The sequence below is a fragment of the Sphaeramia orbicularis genome, chromosome 1, assembly GCF_902148855.1.
Source record: "Sphaeramia orbicularis chromosome 1, fSphaOr1.1, whole genome shotgun sequence".
Classification (NCBI taxonomy): domain Eukaryota; kingdom Metazoa; phylum Chordata; class Actinopteri; order Kurtiformes; family Apogonidae; genus Sphaeramia; species Sphaeramia orbicularis.
Genome location: NC_043957.1, coordinates 1,446,538 through 1,474,037, shown reverse-complemented (window position 1 = coordinate 1,474,037; position 27,500 = coordinate 1,446,538). Strand labels below are relative to the sequence as shown.

Sequence of the window (27,500 nt, the reverse complement as noted above, 5' to 3'; positions counted from 1 at the left end):
TCAAATACCAGAGTGATAGATTATGTCAGCTTCATGGAGCGTTCCTGTGCACATATGATGTGTTCAATGACTCATGTTTCTCTGGGAACTACAGGTATGATCCCACCACACTCCAGCGCTGCGGTCCGACCAAGGTTCTAATAGTTTTGGATTTTTCATCAGAGTTTAGTTTTATTTAGTTTGGACTTTTTTTCTCTAATTCAGTTCGTTTTAATTAGTTTTTAGAGCAGGTTTGATAGTTTTTATTAGTTTTTGTTATTTTCCAAATGCTTAGTTGTAGTTTAGTTGTAGTTTAGTTGTAGTTTAGCTGTAGTTTATTCGTCTCTTTTCTCTTCTTCTCTGTGCTCCTATTCAAATCAATCCCAGACAGGACTCTGCTGCTTTAGTCTCCATGTTTCCAGGTAGAGTGGGGACCAGAAGACGACTGGAAACCACAAGTGAACACAAGTGACGGAGCAAAAAGTGTCGTATGGAGACAGCACAGAAAACTGAGAGAGACAAAGAAATCCATTGAACATCAATCTGACATTGACAAAGACCAAAACCAAGGGAATTTAATCCAGAATATTTATCCGTTTTAGTTAGTTTTGTAAACACAATACAGTTTCAGTTAGTTATGTTTTTTTTCTTTTAATTCTAGTTTTTATTTATTTCAGTTAACGAAAATGTTTTTACTATTCTAGTTTTTGTCAGTTCGTTAGTTTTCGTTTACAATAATAACCTTGGGTCCGACCGGCCACTTACCAAACAAAGCCGTGTGAAGTGTTTGTTTCAGACGTGTCAGAGTGCGATTCGTCCTTTGGGTCTCTGACGGGCTCTTAAGTGAGCTGTTTTCTCACACGGTGTCAGTGTCCCCTCTCTGCTTTCACATCTCTCAGGTTTCATCCACATCTTTTCTCAGCGTTTGGGTCTGAGCTCTGGTTTTTTCAAAGACGCTAATCCCTCAGATTAACCGTCCCTTTGGTGTCGAGGAGGGTCCGCTGGGCCTCCCTGACTAGAGGGAAGAAGACGATGGCGCTGACCGTGTGGAGAAGACCTGAGGAAAGCAGTCCTGTTAACCTGATCCGGCCCTGACCTGGGAATCTGCGCCTCAACAGTCGTCTTATGTTTAAAGACACTCAAACCACAATCCTGTTACAGAGAAACGAGAGTGAACCCTGTAAAGTGACACTGTTCACTAGGGCGGCCATGGCTCAGGAGCGGGTCTCCCAGTAACCGAAGGGTTGGTGGTTCGAATCCTGCTCTGTCCTAGTCATGTGCCGTTGTGTCCTTGGGCAAAACACTCCACCCACCTTCCCTCCAGTGTCACTCACACTGGTGTATGAATGGACTCTGTGCACAGCCCCACTACTTCCTGAACTTCAGCTGGGTCCTTTATTTCCTGTCTTTCATTATAGAGGGTCTGCACAGGACGTCACCGATAGCTGAAGTCACCGTGGCTCCGCCCATTGAGTGGCAGAAAGAGGGAGATGAGTGACAGCGTTGGCTTCAATCCTGTCTAAACTGAAGAACAATATTGAATAAAAATGGGGCAGAGCTGTTGTTGGTTGGTTGTATTTTCAGGTTCTTAAAGCAGTGGGAGCTATCGTTTACAGACACCCAAATACAAAGAAAAGAGAAGCAGATGGATCCACAAACCCAGGAAACCAAACCTAGATCTGTGGATCCTGTTTGGTGTCAGCTCACATTCACTGATGCTGTATTTTTGGGTCCAATCAGACCTGAAATGACCTATTGTTTTGGCTAACGCTCCTTCTTAGTGCAGCTCTTGGTTTCATGATCAGATCTTTCCTGGTTTTTGTCTCATTTTGTGATTGTGAACCTTGTGCTCCTACATGATTAGTAAACTAACTGAAACTGAGGACAACCTAGTTTTACAAATACGGAGGAACTGGAGAATAAAGCTACGACGGAGTATTAGGACCACAGAAGAAAAGAAAAACACTGGGCACTACGAGTATAAAGTCAGAAAAGATGGAGATAAAACCTGGAACTTTAGGAGAATAAAGTCGAATACAAAAAGAATCACAATGTTATGAGAATAAAGTCGTAGTTATATATATAATTTAACAAAAATGTCATTCGTTTATGATTAAAGTCGTCATATTCCGACAATGAAGCCATAATATTAGCAGAATAATGTGTTCATTTAAACTTCAACCCTATTTCTGACTAATGACACCACAAAGGGGGTTTGGAGCGCTGGCCCTTTAAATGCACAGGAGACACTTCAGGCCCCGCCCCCTCCAGGTTATTGGCTGTGCTGCTCCGTCCTGTTCAACCAACAACTGAACATTTGAGGTAATGGGCTCCAAGTTTGGACAGATTTTCAGTCTGGACTACAACCACTGATGACGACAAACATTTATGTTGAACTGGAGAAAGTTTGGACTGAAGTCTGGAGCTGATATGAGCAAATGTGGAGACGGAACCAGTTATAGACGTAACAAAACAGGTTGTAGAAATCCACTGGATTTTTGCCCAAATGAATATACAGATAGTTTTGCAGCAGCTGGAGGGTTCAAATTCAAACTGTATGAACTATTTAGGGTCCAAATACACAAAGAAATGAACCAAAGAAAAGTGGGTTTAGACAAATATGAACCCTTTAAGGTCTCACAGTCTTGCTGTGGGTTTTTTGGTTTGTTTTGTTTTCATTTAATCAATTAAATTATGAGCAAAAAGTGTGTTTTATCGCAAGTGCTACTGAACATGTACCGAGTAACAAGGTTCTAATAGTTTTGGATTTTTCATTCTAGCTTAGTTTTATTTAGTTTGGATTTTTTTTTCTCTAATTCCGTTTGTTTTAATTTGTTTTTAGAGCAGGTTTGATAGTTTTTATTAGTTTTTGTTTTTTTCCAAATGCTTAGTTGTAGTTCAGTTATAGTTCAGTTGTAGTTCAGGTGTAGTTCAGTTGTAGTTCAGTTGTAGTTCAGTTGTAGTTTAGTTGTAGTTCAGTTGTAGTTCAGTTGTAGTTTAGTTGTAGTTCAGTTGTAGTTTAGTTGTAGTTCAGTTGTAGTTCAGTTGTAGTTTAGTTTAGTTGTAGTTCAGTTGTAGTTCAGTTTTAGTTCAGTTGTAGTTTAGTTGTAGTTTAGTTGTAGTTCAGTCGTAGTTCAGTTGTAGTTCAGTCGTAGTTCAGTTGTAGTTTAGTTGTAGTTCAGTTGTAGTTTAGTTGTAGTTCAGTTGTAGTTCAGTTGTAGTTCAGTGGTCTCTTTTCTCTTCTTCTCTGTGCTCCTATTCAAATCAATCCCAGACAGGACTCTGCTGCTTTAGTCTCCATGTTTCCAGGTAGAGTGGGGACCAGAAGACGACTGGAAACCACAAGTGAACACAAGTGACGGAGCAAAAAGTACCATCAGCTAAAATTGCTCAAGCAAACTTAATCAACTTCATATCAATCCGACATTGACAAAGACGAAAACGAAGGGAATTTCATCCTTAATTGTTATAGGTTTTAGTTAGTTTCGTAAGCTCACAATACAGTTTCAGTTAGTTATGGTTTTTTCTTTTAATTATAGTTTTTATTTATTTCGGTTAACAAAAATGTTTTTTCAATTCTAGTTTTGGTCATTTTGTTAGTTTTCATTAACGATAAGAACCTTGCCGAGTAAACTGTGACTGAAAATTGAATTGTGATGCCTTACAGTACTGCATTACAGCAAAAAAGTAATCTGTTCCTGTAATGCATTACTTTTGTAAGGCGGTACTCTCAACACTGCTGCCTACCAAGGTTAATATTGGTAACGGAAACTAATGAAATGACGAAAACTAGAATTGTAAAAACATTTTCATTAACTGAAATAAATAAAAACTGTAATTAAAAGAAAAAACCATAACTAACTGAAACTGTATTGTGTGTTTACTAAACTAACTAAAACAGATAAAAATTCTGGATCCAATTCCCTTGGTTTTGGTCTTTGTCAATGTCAGATTGATGTTCAATGGATTTCTTTGTCTCTCTCAGTTTTCTGTGCTGTCTCCATACGACACTTTTTGCTCCGTCACTTGTGTTCACTTGTGGTTTCCAGTCGTCTTCTGGTCCCCACTCTACCTGGAAACATGGAGACTAAAGCAGCAGAGTCCTGTCTGGGATTGATTTGAATAGGAGCACAGAGAAGAAGAGAAAAGAGACCACTGAACTACAACTGAACTACAACTGAACTACAACTGAACTACAACTGAACTACAACTAAACTACAACTGAACTACAACTGAACTACAACTGAACTACAACTAAACTACAACTGAACTACAACTAAACTACAACTGAACTACAACTGAACTACAACTGAACTACAACTGAACTAAACTACAACTGAACTACAACTGAACTACAACTGAACTACAACTGAACTACAACTAAACTGAACTACAACTGAACTACAACTGAACTACAACTGAACTACAACTGAACTACAACTAAACTACAACTGAACTACAACTGAACTACAACTAAACTACAACTGAACTACAACTGAACTACAACTGAACTACAACTAAACTACAACTAAACTGAACTACAACTGAACTACAACTGAACTACAACTAGACTACAACTGAACTACAACTGAACTACAACTAAACTACAACTGAACTACAACTGAACTACAACTGAACTACAACTAAACTACAACTGAACTACAACTGAACTACAGCTGAACTACAACTGAACTACACCTGAACTACACCTGAACTACAACTGAACTACAACTGAACTACAACTGAACTACACCTGAACTACACCTGAACTACAACTAAACTACAACTAAACTACAACTGAACTACAACTAAACTACAACTGAACTACAACTGAACTACAACTGAACTACAACTAAACTACAACTGAACTACAACTAAACTACAACTGAACTACAACTGAACTACAACTAAACTACAACTGAACTACAACTGAACTACAACTAAACTACAACTGAACTACAACTGAACTACAACTAAACTACAACTGAACTACAACTAAACTACAACTGAACTAAACTACAACTGAACTACACCTGAACTACAACTGAACTACAACTGAACTACAACTAAACTACAACTGAACTACAACTGAACTACAACTGAACTACAACTAAACTGCAACTGAACTACAACTGAACTACAACTAAACTACAACTGAACTACAACTAAACTACAACTAAACTAATACTGAACTACAACTGAACTACAACTAAAGTAAACTACAACTGAACTACAACTAAACTACAACTGAACTACAGCTGAACTACAACTAAACTACAACTGAATTACAACTGAACTACAACTGAACTACAACTGAACTACAGCTGAACTACAACTGAACTACAGCTGAACTACAACTGAACTACAACTAAACTACAACTGAACTACAACTGAACTACAACTAAAGTAAACTACAACTGAACTACAACTAAACTAAACTACAACTGAACTACAACTGAATTACAACTGAACTACAACTAAACTACAACTAAACTACAACTGAACTACAACTGAACTACAGCTGAACTACAACTAAACTACAACTAAACTACAACTGAACTACAACTAAACTACAACTGAACTACAACTGAACTGCAACTGAACTACAACTAAACTACAACTGAACTACAACTGAACTACAACTAAACTACAACTAAACTACAACTGAACTACAACTGAACTACAACTAAACTACAACTAAACTACAACTGAACTAAAACTGAACTACAACTAAACTACAACTGAACTAAACTACAACTGAACTACACCTGAACTACAACTGAACTACAACTAAACTACAACTGAACTACAACTGAACTACAACTAAACTACAACTGAACTACAACTAAACTGCAACTGAACTACAACTGAACTACACCTGAACTACAACTAAACTACAACTGAACTACAACTAAACTACAACTAAACTAATACTGAACTACAACTGAACTACAACTAAAGTAAACTACAACTGAACTACAACTAAACTACAACTAAACTACAACTGAACTACAACTGAACTACAGCTGAACTACAACTAAACTACAACTAAGCATTTAGAAAATAACGAAAACTAATATAAACTATCAAACCTGCTCTAACAACGAATTAAAACAAACTGAATTAGAGAAAAAAAGTCCAAACTAAGTAAAACTAAAGTAGAATGAAAAATGCTAAACTATTAGAACCTTGCTGCCTACCACTTTTTGTTTTCTGCTCCCTGGAAATAAAAATGCAACATAAAAGTCTGTTTTTAAGCCAGAAAGTCAGCTGAGTTCAGCAAACCATGACTGGATAGAGTTGCACGATGGTTGTAATTGAGCCCAGGCAGCAACAACAGCACTTCACCGTGAAAAGAAACTTCCGCTGCTCTGGAATGTACCTGCACGTCATCACACAGCCTGACACACACACACACACACACACACACACACACACACACACACATAGTTTAACTTTCCCTGTTTCTCTCACACACACACACACACACACACACACATGCACTAAGTCGTCTACTCTGTCAGGTTTATTTATACAGAGGAGGAATGGCTGAGATCAGAGGAGAGGGCACACAGGGGGAGAGGCTGGGAGAGAGAGAGAGAGAGAGGGAAAAAAGAGGGAGAGATCAGGAGTCTGACCAACTGACCTACAGTCTAATTATGTATCATTATCAGGAGACACAAACCGATCTAAATTACTGCAACAGCTCCCATTCACATAGATGGATTACACAGAGCTGGGCGACACACACACATGCATGCACATGTGTGTGTGTGTGTGTGTGTGTGTGTGTGCAGCCCCCATTCAACACTTAAACAAATATAAATCATATGCCTTCCTCACAAAGAATTCCTCTGCACGTTCTACAACCCCCATTCTGTGTCTCCCACACAGCCGGCGCTCCAAACATCCAGACCCTCCAAACACGACTTACAAAAGACATTCACAGCTCCGTTCACACCATATATTTATTCATTTTAACCGTCTAACACTGACATAACAGACCTAACCTCTGAGTACACTTAATTATAATTTGTGTTATTAGCGGTTAACACCAATTACGAGACACTTTTTAGGCTGAAACCAACAACTCATTCATCTATCAGTCACATCAGTGTTTCCAAACAACAAAAAAATGGGTGTAACTCAGGTATTTTATTGGGCTGTTGTTAGATTCACAGTGAAGCACAATGATTTGGTATGTGAGTTAATATTCCCACTTAACCCATTAATAATAATAATAATAATAATAACTTTATTTCTATAGCACCTTTGAAAACTGGGTTTACAAAGTGCTTTGGCAGACAAAGCAAAAGTGCACAAAAACAGAGCAAACAACACAATAAAAGACATAAGTGCAGCAAACACAAAATCATGACTAACTGAATGAATCGTAGTGGAGAGGGCAGAAATAACACGATGATGTCAAATGCCAAATGAAGGAGTGGAATAAAACAGCATCATGTATGTCAATATAAATGAAAAACCAAAACATGGTAAAATTAAATATTCAACATTAAAAACATTTAAAAAAGAGACAACCTCACATGAAGGCCAGTCTATAAAAATGTGTTTTAGGAAGTGACTTCAAAGGTGACACTGCTTCCACAGCCTTATCTCCTCAGGCAGACCCAGTGTTACTTTTGTGTCAGTTTCCACATGGATTTTTTTCATATTTAACATTTCTTAAGTGATTTATCACCATTTATTGTAATATACACCAAAATCATGTATTTTCCTGTATTTAATTCACTGATCGTGTAGATGTTCATTGAAGCTCTGATTAAAGTTGAGGGTTATTATATCAGAAACAGAGCAAACTGAAGAAAAAGACACACTGTATTTTACACTAATTACTGGATCCATAGCTATTAAACATTATAAATCAGTGGATTGTTTTTGTTTCTGGTTTAGTTTAGGTGTTTGAGGGTTAAATGAACAACAATTGTGTTAAATTTACATTTGGAACTTTTACTTTTGTACAAAACAAGATCATTTCCCCCCTAAAATAAACAAAAAATGCAAAAAATCAGCTGTTTATATGGAAGGTATGTGTGATTTGTGCATTGATATAATCTGCAAAAGCCAAACGACTGATGGAAATGAGATTTACTGAGAATATGACTTTCATTCAAACTCAACTACATGGAAATCCAAAGAAAAAGACAAACTATTTTACACCAATTATTGGATCCACAGCTATTAGACATTATAAATCAGTGGACTGTTTCAGTTTTTGGTGGATATTTATGTCTTTGAGGGTTAAATGAACAACTTTAGTATTAAATTTACATTTGGAACTTTTACTTTGGTACAAAACAAGATAATTTCCCCCTAAATAAATAAACAAAAAATGCAAAAAATCAGCTGTTTATATGGAAGGTTTGTGTGATTTTTACATTGATATAATCTGCAAAAGCCACCAAACTACTGATGGAAATGAGATTTATTTAGAATATGACTTTCATTCAAACTCAACTACATGGAAATCCCAAGAAAAAGTGACTTTTTCAGTCAAATCTCTCATGAACTGAACATAACCCCAGTGTGTCCACCCACTGTCACTGATCCAACTCCATGGGTTTGACTGGAGAATCAATGTTGGAGAAGATGACGGTGTTTCCATGGTAACTACGGAGCCTCTGAACGTCCACATGGGTCATATCTGATGACCATGAAAAGATGAAGAACTGTATTTTACACCAGTTATTGACATGTATTGATAGGATTAGTGGGTCAGGTATGAAACAGTTCAGATCAGTAGATACTTTTGGTTCCCAGTGACTGTTTGGGTCGTTATGGGTTAATTATAATTTGCGGTATTAGCAGCAATTACAAGCCACTTTTTAGACTGAAACCAACTCATTCAGCTATCAGCCACATCAGTGTTTCCCAAACAGCAAGAAAATGGATCACTGAGCTATTTTTATTGGGCTGTTGTTGGTATCAGGAGACTGATCTCATGAAATGGCGTCGTACAGTTGCGGAAAAAATTCTTCGCCCACCCCGTGTTTTCTTCAGTTTCTTGTTCATTCTAATGCCTGGTCCAACTACAGGTCCATTTGTTTGGACAAATATAATGATAATAACAAAAACAGTTGAAATTTGGAATTTCAGAGTATTTCAATGAGTGTCCTATAAAGGGTTAAAGCAGAAGACGAGTGTTGTGTTGACTTTATACATGTTGACTTAAGCAAAGCCAGGTCAAACGCTTGAATGCTGAGAGGTAACACGATGAAAACTGTAAATAATGTAACTGGAAGAGACTTGAATACATTGACTTTAACATTTACATAGGGCTGTGTACTGGCAAGGATCTGGTGATACAATACAAATCCCAATACTAGGATCACGATACCATATATCACGATATTTCATGATACTGTTAAAAACAAAGAAAAAAGAAAAAACAAATTTTTTCTTTGTTTCTTTTTTTTTTTAAATGATTATTTCCTTGAAGAATTGAATTACACTAGAAATCTGCACAAATACTAAACACATCTTTGTTTGATCCCAGCAGAATCTAATGTTGTATCACGAAATGTTCCTGTGTTCAAACATAAATTCTGTTTTACAGACATTTCAGTTTCAGATGTTCATGTTCTGTTAGTTCACAACTAACATCAGAACAGGATTTGAGTTCAATCCCAACAAAGGAACTAACGTGCTTCTCTCAGTAAAAAGTGCTTTTAGGATGCTTCAAATAACCATTAATTGATAAAAGTGTTAAATAATAATAAATAAGATATAAACAATAAAGAAAAACAAAAATGAATCTCTGCCATATCTGCATTTGAATAAATACCTAAAAATATCCATACAGTACTTTTTAATATCGGTACAGTATTGTGAAATGAAATATCGTGATATATTGCAGAACTGATATTTTCTAACAGCCCTACATTTACATGCACATTCTCTGTTTTTTTTTGTCCTTACACAGTTAGTGAGTGTTCATATTGCTCCACATACATTCAACTGAAAAACACATAAAACAGAATTTTATGTCAGTGCAAATTTGACCTGGAACCACAGGTCCCTACTTGCTCATTTGTGTACAGGAATCCTTCCATTGGCTTTAGAAACGGGGAGATTGACCCAAATCCAGAAGAAAACAGACTTTGTGGACTGTGTGATTTGGGGGAAGTGGAAAATGAATCACATTTTCTTTTGTATTGTCCTTTATATGATGAACTGAGAGCCTCTTTGTTTAATGACGTGTGTATCCGAAATCCTGATCTGTTCTGGAGCACTGATGATGACAAGATGAAATGGTTGTTTAGTTCACATGTATTTAAATTAGCAGGATTTGTTTGTACATCCTGGAAAAAGCAGCAGATTTGTTTGTTTAAATAGGTCAGTACACTGTAAAAAAAAAAAAAAAAAAAATCTGTAATTTAACAGAAATTTCACTGTTTATTTTAAAGATATTTCCTGTATTTTTAAGACACAGGAAAATATCAATGAAATTAAAAAAAACAGACTGTGATGTTACATGTCAAATGTAAAATAACACAAAGAAACTGTAACTGTGAATAACCAAAAAATTTCCATTTTTTAAAATATTTTTTTTCTTTTTTCACAGAAAAATACAGTTAAAATATATTTGCAAATGTATCATAATTTCAAAAATATTTATTTTCTATTTATGAGATTAAACTGTTAATTTAAAGTTTAATACTGTAAAAAAAAAATAAATAAATAAAATGAGATAAAATTACTGACATTTAACGGTAACATTAGTATTTGTTCTGTCAGTTGAATCAGACTTGTTTGTTAATTGACAAATATCTTGTGTAATTACAGGAGGTTTCACAACAAAACTGTTGAATGAATGTATTTTTGTGAATGTATAACATGGATAAGCACTGATAAACTGTCCAAATACAGTTTTTATCAGTGGATTGGACAACTGAGTCTCATTGAAAATTATTTATATATATATATATATATATATATATATATATATATAGGGAATTGGATTGTTTTAATACATGAAAATATTCTTATTAAACATTAAAAAATAAAAAAAAAATAACAAAAAATGCTAAATCTCATGTAAAGTTAGAGCAAAAAACTGTATTTGAATTATGGAAAATTACCGTATTTTTACGAGATGGTTATTTTCCGTTATTTAACAGTATTTTTTCGGCACCCCTGCTGCCGGAATAATACAGTTTTTTTTTTTACGAGTTTTTTTTTTTTACAGTGTATATGGTCTTGTTTATATCTATTGTGCCAATTTTCTGGTATTTGGTCTTTGGTTTATGTTTTCTGTGTCTTATAAGCCCATGTAAGGACTGGGCATATTCTTATGCAGGACGCAATAATAAAAATGCATTCATTCATTCATTCATTTATTCATTCATTCTAATATTCCTACCTTTGTGCGTCCAGAAATGTTTCCATTGATGGCAGAAGTTCTTTCCTGTTTTTTCCCGTGATACACCTTCTCTTAAAAATGTTTTTTTCAGTATTTTCTCATTCCTACAAACCTGCTCGTCTTCCCTTCATATTTAACAGTAGTTGTGTGTGCGAATGTGCACTTCTTTTTGGAACATCAGTGTTTTTGTCTTTTATCCAGCTGATCATAAACTGGGGAAATGGGTCAAAAACCTGCCGTAAAAACATGCAAATCAGATGCATTTTCTCGTATACGAGTATCCTCATAAAACTGGGATAAAATGAGTCTATCCCACATGTCTGTTGGAAAATACTCCATTTAGAAGAAGGCTGATTCCAGAATATACTCATTCAATATTATCAATATTGCAAGAAACCTACAAACTTTGTGTCATATTGTGGTATTATGTTCAGTATTTTTTATACTACAGGTGTGTGTTTCTTCTTCATTTTAATGCCTGGTCCAACTAAGAGTCCATTTGTTTGGATAAATATAATGAGAACAACAAAACTAGCTCATAGTAGTTTAAGTTCAGAGCTCATATCTATCCATTTAACATGTTTTCTGGATAAAAACCAAAATCACTTCAGTTCTTCCATCAGTATCTATCAGGGGTTTTTCTAGAAAAAAAATAGTAAAAGGGAGCACAGGTAGGTGAGGGAGTGAAGTGACCAAGTGGGGGGGGGGGGGGGGGGGGAGTGTTCCCTTTTGAAAAACTGAGGTAAAAGTGGAACATTCTGAGAGCATCTGAGAAGGATACTGGAACTCTAGTGGCCCTCCTGCAATTTTTTAAAGCAACCAATCGAAGAGTAACTTATTCTTCTGTTTGAAGTGTAATAATGTTGTAAATGAAGACAAAAGTCAGGTGACAGATCTGTCGTATTGGCCAAGCTTCTGTTTACAAATGATCTACTCTAGTGTTCCTCCTCTGTTCTCTCACACTCTTTCTACGTCTGTATTTTTCTCTCATGTAAATCTAACAGAACAGTTGACACACCATCCACAGCTCACCCTCCTCACACTTTGAACAAGTCCACATGACTGGAACATACTTTGGAACTAAAACTTGAACAAATTCTGGACAACAATCTGATCAGCTCTAGTGTTACTTCTCTCGCCGTCAGAAACAACTGAATCCGCTTTGTGACAGAAAAAAGCAGTCCTCTTCGTCTGCCCCGGACAGTCTTTAGCTTTCTTCTGTTTCGTGCTGCGGGATGACATATTTAAATGCCCGAGTATCAACAAAACAACTCGCCGACTTCTTCCGTCAAAGCTCCCGCGCCGGTGGGTGAAAGGTCATTTAGTCTGGAGAACTGTCGTTTGGAAAGTCAGCTGACCTCATATGTAGCCTTAGCCTCATTTCAAATCTCGCGAGGGAAGCTACATCACGAGAAAGGAAGGGAAACAAGATGGCGCCACGGTCTGAAAAGACGCCAGTTCATATTGTTTTGAACCGTCAGACGGTCTGCCTACTATGTTTACCATAGTTTAGGAATAATTCTGTGGTTTTTGATGACCAGGCACACTGTCATGTGTTGTTACTGTGGTAGTTTTGCCGGGAAAAGATTGTTTTTGGAAAGATTGCATGTTGTGTAAGTACTGTGTTGCATGTAAGTATAAGTGTACGGCGTAACTGTGAGCTTCAGGTAAAAAAAAATAAATTAAAAATCGGAATTTCGGTAAGGGGGTGCTAGCCGAAAGTATGAGGGCGCAGCGCCCCTGTTCCCCGGTTCAGAAAAACCCATGTCTGTGTCCCTGTACTGACAAAAACAGTGCTTTTATTCATTCCATCTTTTCTTTTCTGTCTGTTTTAGTCACATGACACACAGGAGTTAGTATGTGATTGCATAACCTTTGTTTTTGAGGACTTTTGATGGTCTAATAATTTTTTCCACGACTGTATATGAATAAATATCTGTGCCTAACTTGAGCCCGAGACAAATTTCTTAAGGGGACAACAGAGTATATTGTATTATATATTTGGGATTTTGAGCGTGTAAATGTACTGTAATTGTTCTGACAGTGGGAGAGTCAGTAAAAATGTTAGTATTATGGCAGTTCATGACATATTTTTGGATCCTAAGGACACATATAATTGATTTTTCCTCTATTCCAGTGTTTCCCAGGCTGCTTTTTTTTTTTTTTGTCTGTAGACATGTGCCTCAAGTATCAAACCGTGACCCCGTTGACTGTATGTAGAAATTCTTATCAGAGCCTAAATGGACATTCTTGACCAGTCTCTCCTTATCTCTGTATGCTATTATTCTCAATAAAACCCAGACATTTTGACACATCACACCCAATTTATGCATGCGCGTACACATTTTAAATACTGTTTAAATGGAGAAAAGTTTGGTGAGCCAAATACGGTCTTGTGGGACCCCTCTGCGGGCCGTGACCCAGCCTTTGGATCATCTATCCGGCATCTCCTGGTACAGCAGTTACTTTAACCAAAAGTCAGCATCTACAATGGCCGTATTCAGCTTTTGTGTTACTGAATTAACCCTTAAAGACCCAAACATCCACCAGCAACCCAAAACATCTACTGATGTAAAATGTTTGATAACTTCTGAACCACTAAACCTGTTAATATGTTGAGATAACTGGTGTAAAATACAGTTTGTCGTCTTTTCATGGTCATCAAATATGACCCATGTGGACGTTCAGAGGCTCCGTTGTTACCATGGAAACACCTTTATCTTCTACAACACTGATTCACCAGTAAAACCCATGGAGTTGGATCAATGACAGTTGTTTTTATGTTCTGTTATTGATATTTTTTTTTTTTTACAGTTTTTATCCCAGGGCCATAATTGCACTGAATACTGCTGGACACTAATTAATTGTGTGGAATGCTGAATATTGTCCAGAGAATATTATGTTTTATGTGTCTTTTATACTTCTAGTAACACTCTGTTTTTATGCTGCTTTTTAGATATTTATGCTGTCTGGGTTTTCTTTTTATATTTTAGTTTTTATACTCTTAGATACATTATATATACTTTTTTTATGGCACCTAGGACGATTGCACTTTTTAATTTCATTGTACCTGTACAATGACAATGTAGACATTATATATTATATATTTGCTGAAAAAGTCACTCTTTGTTCGGTTTTCTGTGTTTTGATATAATAACCTTTGTATTTTCTATGAGTTTTCATGAACATCTAAATGAAGTATAGGAAATTAAATATTGGAAATTGCAGGATTTACATTGAAAAATGCACAATACTGAGGATAATATTCTAATAAATGGTGATAAATCATTAGAGAGAAAAAAATCATTTGGTAACTGATGCAAAATTAGCACTGCCTCAAAGCCACATCTCATTATTAGCATGTACGATTATAGTCTGGAAACAAGCTCCAGATGTGGACTAGACTGTCAACTTTAGGGTTTATTCTGATGAATAACACAAATAAAGCAGGTTCATTTTAGAGCTGCAGCCGATTAATTGATTAGGTGCTTGAAGCCAATGCAAAAATTCACGATTCGATTCACCGACTCAAATTGATTGAAGGGAGATACTCTATGTCAGTTTTCCTGAATTGAAGCTTCTTTGTGCGTCACAATAAGCGTCCATGTGAAACACAACAGTGGAACCAATGTTTAACAGCAGAGAAATGAAGGAAACAAAACTTTGATTCAGGAGAACTGTGGTTGAATGATTATTTTGGATCACTGTGAGTCGATGAATCGGTTGCAGCTCTAGTTCATTTTCTCACTCTGTACATATTACTGACTGCTGAAACCCAACTGAAAATCTGAAACCAGTAGGATTGCAAAAATAGAAGCTTGGGCAATAGAAATTAGAGGAATATCCAGTCGATATAGTTTAAAGAATCCAGATCAGACATGTAAAAACTGTTCGTGTGCGTCCTTTGACTGAAGGTCCAGACTCTGTCGGGGTTACTGGACTGTGTAAACGTGGTAAACGTCTCTCATGTCACGTTGCCCACGGGGCTGCCCTCTCATTTGTCACTGCTACAGTTGTGTGGTTGTGGTTTTCTGCATGAATCGAAGCAACTCCAGGATTCATTTATACCTGTCAGCCAACTAAAGATCTAATTTATGCTCCATTTGTCTGAAACGTTCAAGTGCATCCCATAGTATTCATCGAGAGGTGAAGATGGTTAACTCCAAAAGCTAATATACTCCCCCCTACTGCAGTTATTTATTTATTTCTCTATTTTCTAGTGATTTTTGAAGGGACTATAAGGAACATCCATGGTCACCTAATGGTCTGTGTTGACTTGCATGATTTTCCACATTAACCTCCTCAGACCCAGCTATGGGTTTTCACAACTTTATACAATAAAAAAAAGAAAAGAAAACTGTCCACCACAAAGAACATTCCAAAATCAAAATGTTAAAAACTGCATCTGAAAAAACTGTTGCATCATGATGTTTCCAATATAGACACTGATTTAATGAAAAACCAAAAAAGCTGGTACTGCTGACGTTTCCTGGGTCTGAGGAGGTTAAAGACTCTTCTAGCCATGTGGTTTACCACATTAAAAAAACAGAAACACTTCCTACTCTCCAGTTCATTCAGAGTGCCTCTACTGTTTCTACATACACTGGTTCAACACATTGTGGATTCTAATTCGATCTAAATTTATGATACATGTTCACACCACACTTTACTCTTATTTATTTCTCTCATAACAGTTGGAAGTTGAAAAAGTATTTTTTAATAAAGTAAAAGTATTCTACTATGAGTCGAGGTCTGTATCTAAACACTTGAAATGCAAACTGCGATAAAATATGTGAAATAAAAGTAAATATTGTGTAGTAAAATGATCCCTATCAGTGTTTTTTATGATTATATATGATAGTTATTGCTTAATTTTAATTTTTAATGTTGCATTAGTAATAATGTGCAGGTTGCTTTTACTGCTGATATCATTGGTTCATAAACCGTTGCTTAATTTACAGTAATTCGTCATATTCTTTGAAATCATCCTATATTGACAGACTGTTGATACAACCATGTATTTCTAAAAAATTATAAATTTGAAAAAATAATCCTTACAGCTTTATGTAAGTACATTTTCCAATGAATACAAGAATTTTTCAATTATGTTATTTATTTTATGAAAAAGGTGGATTTTCTGAACCCATAAAAAACACTTTAGGTCATTTAAAAATCTAAAATGATGTTTTTTCATGGACAGGAAGGTGATGAAAATGTGAAAAATTAGTCACTTCAGCTGTCAGACAAACGAAGTGGAGTAAAAAAAATATTAACCCTTTCATGCATGAATTATGAGAACTGTAATCAAGATTTTTTTTTTGCATGAGTACTTTTATTCCTCTTTAATCATGACAAAAACAATACGACTGAAAATTATCTTATGAATCTATTTTTCATGGAGTTCCAAAAATGTCCACTCAGCTGGACACCATGCGTTTGATTTTTGAAGCAAAGAAAAATATATTTATTGATACACTGTGAAAACTATGAAATAAAAACATTTTTAATGCTACTAATCTGATGTTTTCTCACATTTTAACCCTTTCATGCATGAATTATGTGAACCTTAATCAAGATATTTTTTCCTGAGTGTTTTTATTCCTCTTAAGGTGTGGGAAAAAAAAGAAAAAAAATTATAAACCTATTTTTCATGGAGTTCCAAAAATGTCCACTCAGCTAAATAAGCAAAGAAACATGTATTTACTGATATACGGCATGAAAATTATGAAATAAAACATGTTTAATACTGCTAATCTGATGTTTTCTCACATTTTAACACACCTGCATGGAGATAATATTAAAAAAAATACTTTTTGTTTAAAAAAAAACAAAACAGTTAATTGCAGTCTAATAACAAAAGCATTTTTTTCCACTCAAACATGTTCGTGCAGATCAGGTTTATGTAGAAGAGCAAATGTAGAGTAATGGTCTGAATGTCAGTGTATTATTATGGGATGGTGCATAAGCATATCCACTGAAATATACAAGAGAACAGCTGGAGAAGAACTGTCCACTGGAGTGACCAGTGGAGTGACCAGTGGAGTGACCAGTGTGCATGAAAGGGTTAACCAGGCTGTGTACTAACATCCACATGAACTCGTCTTTCTGGACAGAGCCGTTTATATTATAGGTGGGGTTGTGTTTTCTCAGGTCCAGTCCAAGGCCTCCTGTGTTTCCGGGGGGGGGGGGACTTCGGTGCTGTTCGTTCAGGAACACTGCGGTCACGAGGCCGGTCACGGTGTCAGCGTGGAACCGGGCCGTCACGTGCGCGTTGACGCTCAGACTATATTTATTTATATCTATTTATTTTAATTTATTTTCATCCCTGAACAGAAGTTGGCTGAGAAATCCACTAGCACCATTTTACTGAACATGTCATTGTTAAAAATCCTAAATTATCCTCAGTATTTTTAAATTATTGTTTTGGGGGGTTTTTTTGTTTTTTTTTTAAGAAAATAAATCATAAATTTGAATAAAACGTCCTTTTTAATCATTTTATCACGGCTTTAGAGCGTGATTCATATTTGGATACATAACGTTAATTGCCGTTGTAGTTTTTTAATTGCTGATAAATGTAGTTTTGTGCGTTTGCGCCTGCGCCATAAATGATCCAAAGACAACCTTTAGCCAAGTGTATTTTATTCCAGATTCAAACAGGCACAAAGGTCAGCTCAAACGCATAAAACCTGCTGCAGACATATTATACATTATCATATTTCACTGGATTGAACATTGTGAAATTATTTACAATTTACAGAAAAGGACTAATGTTAGATTTGATGACAACGTAAAAATATAGAGAAAATAATACAATTATTGGTGCAACGTATATTGTTTACTATTTAAGACAAATGATCTGAAAAGGAGTTTTTCCTTCTTCACCCCAGGCCTTCACCCGTCAGTCCGTTCCTTGAATCCACCTGTATTTGTTTGGTACTAGTGCAGGAGAACCTCCTGTTGGACTGTATCCTGGTGTGTGGGACTCCAAAGCCCTGGAGTGTCGGAGCTCTGAAGTCCATGGATTGATAGCAGTCCACAGAGCTGCCATGCGGTGCGGTGTGCAGGACTGGACCAGGCCTGGGTCTGGGTCTGGGTCTGGGCCTGGGTCTGGGCCTGGGTCTGGTTTCCACGGCCTTCACGGTGCGGGATTTCATCTGACGTCACGTGATCGTGTCTCGGTGAGTCCACAGCCCCGCAAACCCCAGCTTTAGGAAGACAGAGACCAGACTGGAGGACAGTGCAGCTCCTTCTGATGGCTCTTACTGCAGTCTCAGCTGACTGGGGGGGGGGGGGGGGTCATGGGGGTCTGCAAACTGAGGGACGTCAAGCGCGTGCACACGGAATAACAGTGCAGAAAAAAGGCGTTGAACCATTTCATGCACGAATTATGACAGCCTTATTCAAGTGTTTTTATTCCTTTTTATGCATGAATAAAAACAATAGGGTTGAGGGGTTTTTATGAACCTATTTTTCATGCACTTTTAAAAATATCCACTCAGCCGGACACCATGCGTTTAATTTTAGAAGCAAAGAAACATGCATTTACTGACTGAAACTATGAAATACATTTTTAATGCTGCTAATCGGATGTTTTCTCACATTTTTAACAAACTATAATACTAATTATTACTCACTCCGATAATATACAATAAAACACAAAACAGCTGTTTGAAGTCCAGTGTGCATTGAAAGGGTGAAAACACAGTGTTCCACATGTGTGTGATGGGACATTTTACAGACAATCTGACAGATGAGTGTTGCTAAATGACCCACAGTTTTACTTTTAAATTCATTTTTGCTTCAGTTGGACCATAAGGGACTGTCCAAAACAAGGAGCTACTTTATGCTGAAATAAATGTTGGAATGGCGATCAGTTAAAGTTGTGCGTGTGACTGGACAGGACTGTTTGGACCCAGAAGTGTCCACTGGGTCAGCTGACACACAAGCACAACAACCAAACCATGAATGTACAAGAGGACAGCTGGACAACGACTGACCACTGGACTGACCACCGGACTGACCACTGTGCATGAAAGGGTTCATCTAGACATAATTCGGAGATATCAGCGGACAGGCTGCTTCTAACTGTATGTTCTGCTCTAACTGGGCCCATGCATGCAACTGCAGACGGACTTTGTGATGAAAACTGAACATTTGGTTCAGAACTGAACCCGAACATTAGAACAGCAGGACCACATGTGGGACCTGTGGACTGGGCTTCCTCTGGGGGGTGGTTGTTGTTGTTTGTGTGTTCTTCTTTTGTGCCGATGTGAAACATTAGTGGTATAAAAGTAGTTCTGCTCTGCTGTAAACTCTGCACTTTTCCCTCTCACTGCTAAACAGTTTCGTGTCGTTTTTACTCTTGACCTTGTAATTGTCGCTGTGCGTGTGTGTGTGTGTGTGTGTGTGTGTGTGTGTGTGTGTGTGTGTGTGTGTGTGTGCGCGCGCGCAGGCCTACTTAGCAGGCCCATTGACATTAAAGACAAGTAAACAGAGCTGCAGACGGGGCCGGGGGAGGGGGCGAGCGGCTCCGGGGAGGTTCGCCATTGGCTGGTGGAGGCTGTGACGTCAGTTTCTCCTCCCCTATGTTAAAGATGACGCAGTAAATCAGAGTCCGTCTCCCTCCCTGCCTCCCTCCCCCTCCCCCTCCCTCTCTCTTACAGCCATGCGGGCTTTGCCGTCCCTCAGTGTCCACTCGCCTGTGGGGTCGACCCGGTGCCTGCTCACACTGCTCCTGCCTTGCCAAACGGTCCTGAGGAGGGAGATGGAATGAAATGCATGAGAGGAAAAGGAGGGATAGGCCCTGCGAGTTTCTAACAGAAGAAGAAGCAGCAGCAGCAGCAGGAGGAGGAGCAGGGGTGGAGGCATGCCCGCTGCTGTGCGCCTTCTGCCGAACACAGGAGGACGCACCATGTCCTAGAGGAGGAGGGGGGCTGGGAGGACACAAGTGCGGCCTCCAGGGCTCATGTGGACCGGACTAGCCCGGGTCTAGTCTGCTGTTGCACGGACTACCGACTCTCCCCGTGGGACTGGGCGGGGGGGGGTTACCCAACATGAGCGCACCCAGTCTGGACTGAAGACCGAGGCTGCAGCATCCCCCAGGACCGTGTTTGCGCGTGCGTGAGACAGAGAGAGAGCAGAGGTAGGCTAGTGTGTGCGCGTGACTGTGCGTGAGTGCGTGTGCGTGCGTGTGTCAGTATGAGTCTGGTGTCGGGCTTCCCTCACCACCCGGTCATGCACCACCACGACAGCCACCACTACTCCCTGCACGCGGCGGCGGCGGGCCGCTGTCACGAGGACACCGGGGCTCCTCCGTACTTCACCAGCTGGCTGATCAGCCACGCGGATATGTCCCCGACAGAGTACAGCCTCGCGCCCGGCTACAGCCCCGAGTACCATGGCAACGGCGGCGGCGGCTCCACCGGCGGCCTGGACCCGCACCACCACCACCACCACCACTACGGAACCGGCGGCTTGGTCCCGGGGGCCGGGGCCATCTCGGTAAACGGAGCCCCGGTAGGGATGCACCACCACCACCACCACCACACGCACCCGCGCCCCGTGAAGCGGAGACCCACGGCCAACCGGAAGGAGCGGCGGCGGACCCAGAGCATCAACTCGGCCTTCGCGGAGCTCCGGGAGTGCATCCCCAACGTCCCGGCGGACACCAAGCTGTCCAAGATTAAGACGCTCCGGCTGGCCACCAGCTACATCTCCTACCTGATGGACATCCTGGACAAGGACGGACAGCACGGGGACACGCAGGCCTTCAAGGCCGAGCTGAAGAAGACGGAGGCGCGCGAGGAACGGAGGAAGAGAGACACGGTAAGAGGCCGCGGACGCGCCGTGCGTAAAAGAGAGCTGCGTTCACGGAACAAAACAGGCCCCGAAGCGACGGCTTTAAAAAGTCTGAGAGGGTTCAGAAAGTCCGTCACTCCAGTGACCCCCCACCTAAACACACACACACACACACACACACACACACACACACACGGCCTAGGACCAAAATACAAAACCTCCTATCTGAAAAAAAAAACAAAAAACAAAAAAAAACACTTTTTTAAGGAAACAGAAAAAACCATGGGTCCTGTTGGATTCTGTTGGTTTCAGTGTGGTTTGGAGCAGCTCTGTATAAAAGCTCTGATATAAAAGCTCTGTATAAAAGCTCTGTACATAAAGTGTCATGACAGAACTTTAGTTATGATTTGCGCCATAGAACTAAAACTGGACTGACTGCTGGTTTAGTTTGATTGCAGTCTGGTCTTTGTTGTTGTTGTCAGGTGACCTTGTGTCCTATGAAAGGGCGGATCATCTGCAGACAGACTGAAAGTGTGGACTCATCCTTGTTTTCATTTCATGTGAAAACTCCAAACCTAAAACTGCGCAGACAGGAGGTTTGGTTTTTGTCCATGTAATCCTCTTCGCCTTAAAGGCCTTCCACGGGTCTGTTCAGGCTCTGAATGTGAAACTAAGGCTGCAGAAAATACAGGAGGGAGATAATAATAATAAAAAAAAAAACCACCCTGAACAGCTGAGAGGTGAGCGGGTTAGGCAGAGCGGCCTTTGTGGACTCAGTGATGGAGTGACGGACCAGGTCCAGACCGGGTCCAGGTTCAGGAGCTAATGGGAGCACACTCAGCTGGAAGAAGGCAGGCTCTGGAGGCGCGTTACGCACCGCTGCGTAAAGCCAGATTTTATAGTTTGTCAAATATGGAAACTTTTCATTTAGAATAATTTATTCCATTTACAGTCATCCGTTCTGCCAGATTTATCAGACAGTTCAGTCCTCAGTTATCTGCTGCAGTGGCTGAGAGCGCAGAATGCGTAAAATGAAAAATTAAAGGCAGATATTTTTGTTCGTGCAACACTTAAAAAATCCGCCGCCTGAGTTTTTATTATTTAAGTGACGGTTTAGTAAAAAAAAAAAAAAAAAAAAAAAAGCCAGGATTATTCTCGTATATTTGAATAAAGTTTGTATGCAGAGGACGGCCTTGTTTTTCGGCTGCCTTTGAGTTGGATGGTTGATGTCGGCTGCAGGATTTAATATTAATTCTCTTCAAATGTTGCTGCAAAACAAAAGTGCGTTACATTAAAACACTCAATGCATTTGGTAGAATTAACATTTTTATGCGTCTGGACATAAGAACAATACACAGTAAATACATAAACGCAGGATTTTTATTTATTTATTTATTACGTCATTGTTAGCAGGATGCAGATTTAAATAAACAGACATAGACATGAACACGTGATGAGTTATTGGAACAGTTTTGCTCTTTTATGCTGGATAACCTGTGAGAGTTTGTGGAGTTCTTTGACATTTGTGTAAATCGAGTTAAATCAGTGCATCATAAACACTCCTTCCACCTGAACACCTCACAACTCCACTGACACTACAGACAATAACTACATAGATGTTTTAATTGTTTAAAACTGGCTGAGGCTAAAAGTGAGTTAAAAACAGCCCAGAGCAGAGAAAAACAGCTCTGCAGGCTTTTCCTGGGCTGGAATTACACACACACATAGTCTACACGTCCACACAAACACACACATAAATGGAGGGTAATCTTATAGCCTCATTTATTTGGGGGGGGGGGGGTTCTGAAATGCAAGTGAAGCCCATGGAGGGGCAGCTAAAGAGAGAGTAAACAGTCCAATGGAAGTGTGTTTACCACAGTTCACCGTGGACACTTGGCTCTGTATTTCACCGCAGCTCATTAGTATTATTAAAACCCAAAAGGTGATTTCCTCCCTAGAGTTTAATCTTGGTGAGGTGAATATTTTTTTCGCTCTACAATAGTGGTATGGCCCAATTGATCAAGTGTATATAACAGCAGAGCCAGAAAATTGGTCGCCATCCTCAGACAGCTTGGAGCCAGGAGGGGCCAGGTTCAGCCACACTGTAAAAAATGACTGTAGGATTAGCACCAAAAAGTTATAAAACTGCAACATAAAAAAACTGTATGTGATCATACAAAGCAAAGTTGTTTATTTGAAAAGATTTTTGTGTTAACGATTAAATCAAATCTAGCTGTAGTTTTTACAGGAGGAGTATGTGAACAAAAGCAGATTTGGATGAAGAAATGATGTGTTTCTATTGTTTTTAGAAAATAAAACTGTAAAAAACAATGTGGTGCCGTTTAAACTGCAAAGACCATAATGTTGAAATAATGGCATATTTGATTTTTTTTTTTTTAAATAAAAAAGTTATAAAAAAGTAAACATTTACCATTGTACCATTTTACATTAGTAAATGAATGGGTCGGTAGAGTTGGTCAAGCGGCTCATCCAGTAACCAAAGGGTTGGTGGTTCCAATCCTGGCTCTGACTGTCCATATGTCCAAGTGTCCATGGAAGACACTGAACCCTAAACTGGTCCCAGTTGGACCTGGTGGATTTGGACACCATGAAGGTGGAGAAAATGCACTGAATAAGTACGCTCCATTTACCAGTTAAATCAACATTTTTAAAATGTTAAATCTAAATGTTTAAAATGTTAAATCTACATTTTTAAAATGTTAAATCTAAATGTTTAAAATGTTAAATCTACAGGTTTAAAATGTTAAATCTAAATGTTTAAAATGTTAAATCTACAGGTTTAAAATGTTAAATCTAAATGTTTAAAATGTTAAATCTACAGGTTTAAAATGTTAATAAAATAAAATGTTAAATCTACAGGTTTAAAATGTTAAATCTAAATGTTTAAAATGTTAAATCTACAGGTTTAAAATGTTAAATCTAAATGTTTAAAATGTTAAATCTACATATTACTTTGTAAATATGTTTACAGTTGGATGTGTTTTTACTGTATTGTTCTGGAAACCACAGCTGCCATTTTTTTCCCGTAAAAACAACAGGATTTTTTTTACAGTGTAGAGAACCCACCACTATTCTTCCCAGCCAGGCGTTTGCACCGTTGTGTCCTTCCAGGCTCATACATTACCCACGTCGCTTTGCTCCCGTGCACTGGCCAAAGCTTTACATGGTCTTTCCAGTGGCTTTTACACCCATTCCACTGTCGTTGTGAGTCTAAACCAGCCATATTTGTCTGTATTTGTTTTTATTTATTTAATTACAGGACAGTGTGTATTAGCATTAACTGCAAAGAATAAGATGCATGCACCAGATTTAGCAAAGAAGCTCATTTCTGGACAAACGACCAACATAATAAAATATCACATAGATTACAAAGTACTAATATAATGGAAGAAAACCGTTAAACATGACAAATATACGCTAAAATAAATAAATAAATAAATAAATAGATCAGTAACTTAACATAGTTTTTTTCTTTTCAACAGGTTCTACATTATTGTATTTAGTTGAAAGCACAAAAGTTAAGGTAACTTTAGTCTATGACCTTATATTTAACTAACATATAATTCATGAATTGATTCAACTACTTCAAATAGTAGCAGTTTATTTGGTCGTTAATTACTTTAAACAACAAACAAAAACCACATATTCATTGTTCCAAATACAAATCTGTTTATGCTGAAGTAAAGACTTATTTTGCTGAACTCTATTTATAATGAACACAATGTTTCCACCAGAAAACAAACAAACAAACAACAGTTTCAGTGTAATCATGACTACATGTCCAGGGTGTCCCACAAAAATGGACCTCATTTGAAAAGTCCATATCAGAGGGACTAGACGGTCAGGAGAAATGATACTTAATAGGGTTTATTTTGGACTTAAAATGTTTTATTCTACAAATTACAAAACATTTTATGTCCAAAATAATTCCTCTTAAGTATTATTTCTTTTGACCGTGTAGTCCCTCCGATATGGACTTCTCAAATGTTGTCGGTTTTTTTGGGACACCCTGTATAACAGAAGAGAAAACATATTTAATTTGAATTCAGGTAAATCATGTCCTTATTTTAACTACCAGAGTGATTCTGGACAAATAATTTCTTTAGTCAATCCTGAACTCTATTTTTAAGAATTCCTATCTTTTCTAGCGGACAAACTGGATATTAGCTGAAATGACTTTGTTTATGTTAGTTGGACTAAACGTATATACTTTCAACATACTTGGTTGCATTTTTTCACTCACCGTAAACAAACCATGTTGCCTCAACAACTAAGATTCAGTCAATTGATGAAGTTTTTCAATTCAACTCATTTTTTTGTAGGTAAACTAAATTCAAGTATGTCAACAGGTTCCACACAAACGCATGGGGTCGAGCCACTGGAGTTGTGTTATTTCAGCCAAATACAGAAGGAGCTTTCATTCTAAAAGTACAATAACATGTCCTAGAATAAGAGTGAGATATAAAAGAAAGAAAAAGAGCGAAGAAATACAGAAATAGGCTATTCCAGTGGTTCCAACCTTTTTTCACTCATGACCCCGTTTTAACGTCACTAATTTCTGGTGACCCCAGACATTCAAAACTGAGACTTTTTTTTTTTTTTTTGCTAAAATTAATTTGTTTCTGATCATGTAATAGTTTGCTATACTATGTTGCAAATACAGGTTAATTTCAGAGGACATTTAGTCTATATAATCTCTATTATTGTGGACATTTAGTCTATATAATGTCTATTATTGTGGACATTTAGTCTGTATAATGTCTATTATTGTGGACATTTAGTCTATATAATGTGTATTATTGTGGACATTTAGTCTATATAATGTCTCTTATTGTGGACATTTAGTCTATATAATGTCTATTATTGTGGACATTTAGTCTATATAATGTCTATTATTGTGGACATTTAGTCTATATAATGTCTATTATTGTGGACATTTAGTCTGTATAATGTCTCTTATTGTGGACAGAGGCAGTAAATCCAGGTGTAGATTAAAGGTCAGGATCTGTCCAGTCAGTCCAGCTGGGATTTACAAGGAGGACAATTAATACTGAACAAACTAGAACTGAAACTATAAATTATGAAAGAGCTGCAGCATCTGAAACTGACCACAGTGAACATGTGACACAAACACAACCACAGTGCTGCAGTTCGTCTGTTATGGATTGGGATTGGCTCTGTCAACTAACCATAGTTTTTTTTATTAGTAAGTTTTTCTTAATTTTTCACAATTACTATAAATTTCAGGCGACCCCATTTGAATTCCAGGTGACCCCATGGGGGGTCCCGACCCTAGGGTTGAAAAACACTGACATTTATCCTTGTATACATCCTCCACTGCCTGTATATATTCTTATTTGTTGTGCATATCTCTCATCTGTAGTATTGAGTTAGCTTTTTGTACATTTGGGTGGTTTTCAGTTGTACTTTAGTTGTATATGTATATTTACGCCAAGGTTAAAAAACACTACAATAACAAATCGGACATGGAAAGACATGCAGGAGTAAAAAGGACTGAGCTAAACCCTTGAGCAGAGGCCGTTCATGCAGTACATGTGTGCAGATGTCAGTGCGGTGCTGGAGTTTTCCCTCAGTGGGATCACTAACTTGCGGCTTCGTCGTTCCTTTATTACCAGCTTGGTCACACACACTTTCCTTCCATTTGGCCTCAGATGCTGCACACTGAACATGAAGCATTTGGAGCCAAGCGTTGGAATAATGTGCAGAAATAAACAATACATGACACCAGTGCAGAAGAGCCGTGGATCTGCTGCAGCACAGTCCAGCACAATAATGATTTCCTGTCTGTTGCCTAACGTGCTGCTTATAGGAAGTGTGGTGCATAATTGATGCCAGAAAGCAATTTTTCCTCACATTTCAAACTGGAATCACTAATAGGAGGATGTAGTGCTGATAATAACTCATGTCAACTCGTTCACGAAGCTGCACTTCGCTGCTCTGCTACAACACACACACTCCAAAAAATACACAAAAAGCACAATGACTAGTTTGAGTTTTTGTTGCCTGTTGATGCTTGACTTTCAGATGCAGCTCTGAATTGGATCTGCAGTGCATCATGATGTGTGTTCTGACTTTAAGGTTAATGTTTAGGCTTAAAGTGCATTTGGATGATCTTCGAAATCAGTGGTTCTCAAACTTTTTACAGTGGAGTACCCGCTGAAATATACTTTTTTTTAAATTCAAGTACCCCCAATTCTAGCTTCAGCATTTTTGATTGAAAAAAATTAGGCAAAGTTTATTCCTGTTTATATTTTCAGAACTTTGTAAACAAACAACATATATTTAACTGTAATATATA

General features: G+C 38.0%; 1 protein-coding gene across 2 annotated transcripts in view; it reads left to right on the top strand.

Moving 5' to 3' along the window:
• The window catches only part of LOC115422522 (heart- and neural crest derivatives-expressed protein 2-like), a 49,670-nt gene that overhangs the window by 16,010 nt on the left and 6,160 nt on the right, over positions 1–27,500 (top strand). The window contains exons 1-2 of one of the 2 annotated variants that reach the window (XM_030138997.1): positions 18,484–18,540; positions 20,026–21,187. In XM_030138997.1, coding sequence (XP_029994857.1) covers positions 20,561–21,187 — 627 coding nt within the window. In that variant the 5' untranslated portion in view covers positions 18,484–18,540; positions 20,026–20,560. Of the gene's footprint in view, positions 1–18,483; positions 18,541–20,025; positions 21,188–27,500 lie in introns of those variants that run through there. The other variant, XM_030138918.1, reaches the window with a different exon arrangement.